The 5,260-nt window shown below is 35.9% G+C and overlaps 1 protein-coding gene across 1 annotated transcript; it reads right to left on the minus strand.

Moving 5' to 3' along the window:
• Window positions 1-1,245: 1,245 nt before the first annotated feature.
• On the minus strand, window positions 1,246-4,340 carry LOC114176662 (ABC transporter G family member 14-like). The gene is made up of 5 exons (XM_028061771.1): window positions 4,087-4,340; window positions 3,183-3,975; window positions 2,790-2,969; window positions 2,505-2,692; window positions 1,246-2,048 (listed from the first exon to the last, which is right to left on the minus strand). Exons 1-5 carry the CDS (start codon window positions 4,222-4,224, stop codon window positions 1,404-1,406), a joined length of 1,944 nt encoding a protein of 647 aa, XP_027917572.1. The 5' UTR covers window positions 4,225-4,340; the 3' UTR covers window positions 1,246-1,403.
• Window positions 4,341-5,260: the final 920 nt, after the last annotated feature.

Here is a 5,260-nt window from a genome sequence, read left to right on the forward strand (position 1 = left end):
GCTTCAACTTTCATAGATATAATCATGTTTCCAACTTTCTTAGCACATCGTTTAAGCAAAATAATTAAATTATCTTTATATATATATATATATATATATATATATATATATATATATATATTTATATAACATGATTCACATGTAGTGGTTAGATTACACGAAAATATAAGGTAAAAATAATAAAATATTTTAAAGTTATTCTTGAAGTAATCTTAACAACCGTATATATAAAAGAATTATTCTTTTACCTAACATTAAATTTCATGTTTTATTGAAATAAATATTTTTTATCAATATTATGTCATTTTATTTTTGAAATATTTATAAATTTTATGTAATTTTTTGTACTTTGTAAAAAGATAGTTCAATGTTATGTCGCGATATCTAATGGTTACCTTTTTTTTTTATTCAATATGATGCTGATACTATCGACAAATAGTTTATTTATTAATTTCATTGTCCACGTGGCAGCATAAGGAAGCGACAAGAGTTGCATATTTAATGGGACAGAATTAATTACAAATAAAAAAAAAACATATTTTAACTTTTTTTGTTAATTATATTGCGAAAAGGACATTAATACGATATTAGAGTGGAAAGTGCACTATGCTTGGGTATTTAGATTCTTAAAACGTGGTCATGCTCCCACTTTCAAACTCAATCGCCAATTATTTAATTTGACTTTTCATTATGTGCATTAACTACGCTTAATCATAACAATGATCAAGCTCCAAATCTTCATATCATTTCCGCATATTTGGATTGGTTGCCTCCATTTTCGTAGCTATACTCATACCTCCAACTTTCTCACCAAAGAAATTTTCAGCAGAAAATGGTTCTGAACTGTTTCAAGGTTTTCTTTCGTTCCATTAGAAATTAGAAATATGTGTTTGTGAAGTGGGGAGAAATATTATTCTGATAATTATTATTCTCTCATGTAGTTTATGCAGGAAAATATGAAACAACAATTTGGTTTCAAAAGCCTAATAATGATCAACAGTAGAGTTGCTGAACCCTAGCGTCTGGTCGCAATCCTTGACCTATCCTGCAGATTAAATGCATATGTTCTTATCTTTGCCTCTTATCTTATGACTTATCCCTTGTTTTCAGGCACTAAGTTTTATTCTAAAGTAATTATCTGATCTCAATTTGGCATGTAAGATAACAGTCCTACCGATCATGATTTCTGATTCATTCACTTTCTAAATCTTTAACACCATTAGTGCATAGAAAATACACTCCAAGTTCCAACTCAAAAAGTTTATCAAAATTTCATTACATAAGTCCCATAAGATGAAGTACAATATTCTAGTGTTATTCCAGGCTTAGTTGAATTAGGACAAAACTCTTCCAAGTTCTGTTGTTATGTGTATAACAGTAGCTCAGCCAAACGTTAATTAACTCTACCTCACTCTCTGCAGTGCTAAATAAGCAACTAGTCTGTAACCTACCAACATCATGGCCATTATAGACACATCCACCCACAAGTGATTCAAACCCACTGATTTGATTGGACCAAATTCTCCAACCTTGCACAACACCCCTTTTGAGCACTCATAATAATCATCATCCAGGTACTGCACACCAACAAGAAGCTTGTAACAGTAATAGCTATAGCTCAGGTACTTGAGCCACTCTATGAAGGGTGGAATCTGTTGTATATAGTAGCCTCCAGCAATGAGGAACACAAGGGTTGTCACAGAAGCTAATGTAGTGGCCTGTTTGACCTCCATCAAAAGGGCACCAAGGGCTAAGCCAAGGCTTTGAGAGACAAGGACACTGTAAAGGACCACTAGGAGGGAAAGGAGAAAGGTCACTGGATGAGGATTAAGCCCTCCCATCCAATAGATTATGAACACAAATGCAGTTGGCAGTGCAAGCTCTATTGGCAAGTCTCCTACTGTTCTTGCTAGAAAGTAGGATGAGAGACGGTACATCCCAGATGAACGTTCCTTGATCAGCATTCTTCTCTCTTGTGGAAATGTGAAAACAGCATTGTAGAGAGGGTAGAATCCCCAGAAGACAGAGAAGAAAAACAGCAGGGCTATCTGCATTCTCAAATACACCTCCATTCAGATCCAATGATTTTAAGTAACAACAATAATAACAATAGTCTTATTCCACTTCAAACATATTATTTATTGCAAGATTCTTTGTATCAACAAATCCCTTAGTTAGATGAAGTTGCTGAGATATTTATGTTACTCTTCCATCAGATATAGAATTTTGTTTCAACAACAAACGTGATAAAAATTGACGCTAAACGCCAACATGAAGACAAAAGAACTTAAATCATATTTTAGACTTGAGGGGAAGAAACATTTTATTATTGGTCTGAAATGATGTGATTTGGACATGAATACAATGTTTCCTGAATGTGGAAAGGAAAGATTACTCTGAAAATAAAGGACCAATGATATGTTAACAGCACTTGAGTTAGTTGATGATGTTCTGTTCTTAGTAATCAATAATGATCAAGTTACTGAACTTAAAAGAACTCTTACCCGGTCTCCAATGTGTGATTCTGGGGTGTGCCACCACAGAAGTCCTCCAAGGAAAGCGACACTTATGACTTGGAAAATTCTCAGCCTGTTGAAGGCTTCAAACCTTCTCTCCTTCAGCCCCCTTTGCAACAGCACTTTGAACTGATGCCACCAACTTGTGCACCACCGCTCCGGTTTTATGTGATTTCCTGCATCAATTCAGCAACAAATAAGACTTATCTAACCAAATTAACATTTGAAGCATATGCCTCTGAATGTTTTTCACTGATAAGTTAGAACACTTACTTGTGGAACCATTCCTAATGACTTCGTAGTTATTCACTTCCAAGCTGCATAACTCATCTTTCAGCTTAGTAGCTATATTTTTCTCATAAGCAGAGATTAAGGCTTCTCTAACCAACTTATTTTCTGCCTCCTGGCTTTCACTTTGTTCACTTGCAAGCTTGGAGGACTCCGGAGCAATTCCTGCAGTTTCTCATTGTCAAAACTCTGTATGTATTTAACAACACACGAATCTGGTTCTCTTCAAACAAGTCAATTCATTAAACTTAGACAATTGAAAGTTCTACAATATTATATACACATATATAAAATTTAGTTCTACTACTAATAATTTAATCCACAATAAAATGTAAAACAGTGATTGGATTGGATTGAATTGAAACGAAAGAACATTACCATTGGCAAGATCAAGCAACAAGTCAGCAGGATTGACAATCATGGATGTGGAAAAACCAACAGAAGAAAAGTAGGCCATTGCAGTTGAAGCTGGGCCATAGTAGATGGGGGATCCTTCAGAGAGCAAGACCACTTTATCAAACATGTGATAGAGGCGACTGGAGGGTTGATGAATGGTGGTGACAACAGTTCTTCCTCCACTAGCCAAGCGTTTGATTGTGGTTATGATCCTTTGTGCTGTGGTAGAGTCCAAACCAGAAGTGGGTTCATCCAGCAGCAACAGGCTTGGATTGATCAACATTTCTTGGCCTATGCTCACCCTTTTTCTCTCCCCTCCTGATATCCCTCTGAATAGAGGCCCTCCAATCATGCTACCCCTGCACCTGCTAAGTCCTAGCTCACTGATAACATGCTCTACATGCTGAACTTTTTCTTCCTTGGTCAAGGTGTTGGGGAGCCTGAGAAGTGCTGTGAAGAGTAGAGTTTCAGTGACAGTGAGATGAGGGTATAACACATCATCCTGAGCCACAAAACCTGTTCTTCTTTTCATGGCTCCTGAAAAAGGCTGGTTGTTGTACGTGACCTTTCCAGAAAGTTTTCCACTAAGCCTTCCTCCAAGTGCTGTGAGAAGTGTGGTTTTGCCACTCCCAGAAGGCCCCAACATAGCCATTATTTCTCCCGGAAAAACCATACCCGTGACTCCTTTCAGTATGGTCTTCTCTCTAGAACTCCCTGTGCTCCCCGAACACATACCCTTCTGCTCCACTTTAACCTTGTACACCAACTCCTCAAACTGCAAATGGAAAACGGAACAAATATGCCAAAAAGAAGTTAAATAATAATGCCCCACATGAATGGTGTAGAATCAATGTAATGGTATATACTAAGGGAATGAATGAATGACCTTCAAAGTTATGGGGTACATGGCGAGTTTAAGAAAAGATTGGTCGTTTGTTTGTATGGGAAGGACAGTCTCGGTCGTGATCTTGGGGGGTCCTTCCTGAGGGTGACTGTTGCTGTGGTCTGGTCTGAGTTCTGTCATGGCTAAAGAAAGTGAGAGGTTTGTAATGTTTTGGTGGTGTGAGAGAAGTTAAGAAGCTCCTTTTAACTTTGCTTCTTGTTGTGGATGAGAAGAACACATCTCTCTCTCTCTATATATATATATACAGCACAAGCTAAGATGTTACTGTGCACTAACTATGATACTGTTTCAGGACTCGCATGAATGGTGGAGTCCACCACCATTTAATCTCAGAATTATTCCAACAGAACCATTCACACCTAAAAACTATGAATTCTGAACCATTGCTTATGATCTCGGTCTTGTTTGCTTTTTCTCGTTTTATCTTTTGTAAAGAGAGAGGGAGTGTAGCAATAACCAAACGTTTTTCCTCAAGTCACCTTTATTACATCGTATCACAGTTTTCTTTTAATCTGCTTTCCTTGCTGAGCAAGGGTGCATATAATATTTCTGAAACTAAGACAAGTCGCTGAGTATTATTATAACTACCACTTTAGCGCAACATGCTCCATTAATATTAAAGACATCATTTATACGTACAGTGACAAGGTGCCTAAGGAACAGTGATTTGGAGACTACACAAATGTCAAAAGAACGCATATAACACATGATAAATATGATTGAAATGTTATAATGTTTTTTTTAATTACAACATTTCAGTTACAAAATAGTTTTTGAGTATTAACATAATAGTTCTCTTAAAGAGACATGCATGCAAAAAACTTTGGTATCTCTGTGTCCTTCTTATTAATAAAATTTTATAATGTAATAAGTGGGGCCAAACTTTATAATATCTTCTCTATTAAAACTTTTTGGCTATTCCACTACTTTGAAGTCCAAAATAAACACATATTATCTTCTTCCAATAATCGAATTTATCTTACAAGACATAATATCTCTTCTGAGGATAAGTCTTCTTTATTCACCCACCACTTCCTTCTCTTTCAATCTTCCTTGTTGTTTAGTGAGTATAAATCACAGAGTAAATATAAGAATATACGTCTAATAACTAAAAAGATTATACTTGTTCATATGTTTAGTTACTTTTAAAATATAA

This window comes from Vigna unguiculata, chromosome 3 (assembly GCF_004118075.2).
Source record: "Vigna unguiculata cultivar IT97K-499-35 chromosome 3, ASM411807v1, whole genome shotgun sequence".
Classification (NCBI taxonomy): Eukaryota; Viridiplantae; Streptophyta; class Magnoliopsida; order Fabales; family Fabaceae; genus Vigna; species Vigna unguiculata.

Bases quoted from the DNA above. Each gene is read 5' to 3' on its own strand.
- LOC114176662 (XM_028061771.1), bottom strand. From the start codon at position 4,224: ATGACAGAACTCAGACCAGACCACAGCAACAGTCACCCTCAGGAAGGA. The intron at 3,976-4,086 runs GTCATTCATTCA...TTCCATTTGCAG, and splicing joins TGTACCCCATAACTTTGAAG to TTTGAGGAGTTGGTGTACAA. The intron at 2,693-2,789 runs GTAAGTGTTCTA...GAATTGATGCAG, and splicing joins CATTAGGAATGGTTCCACAA to GAAATCACATAAAACCGGAG.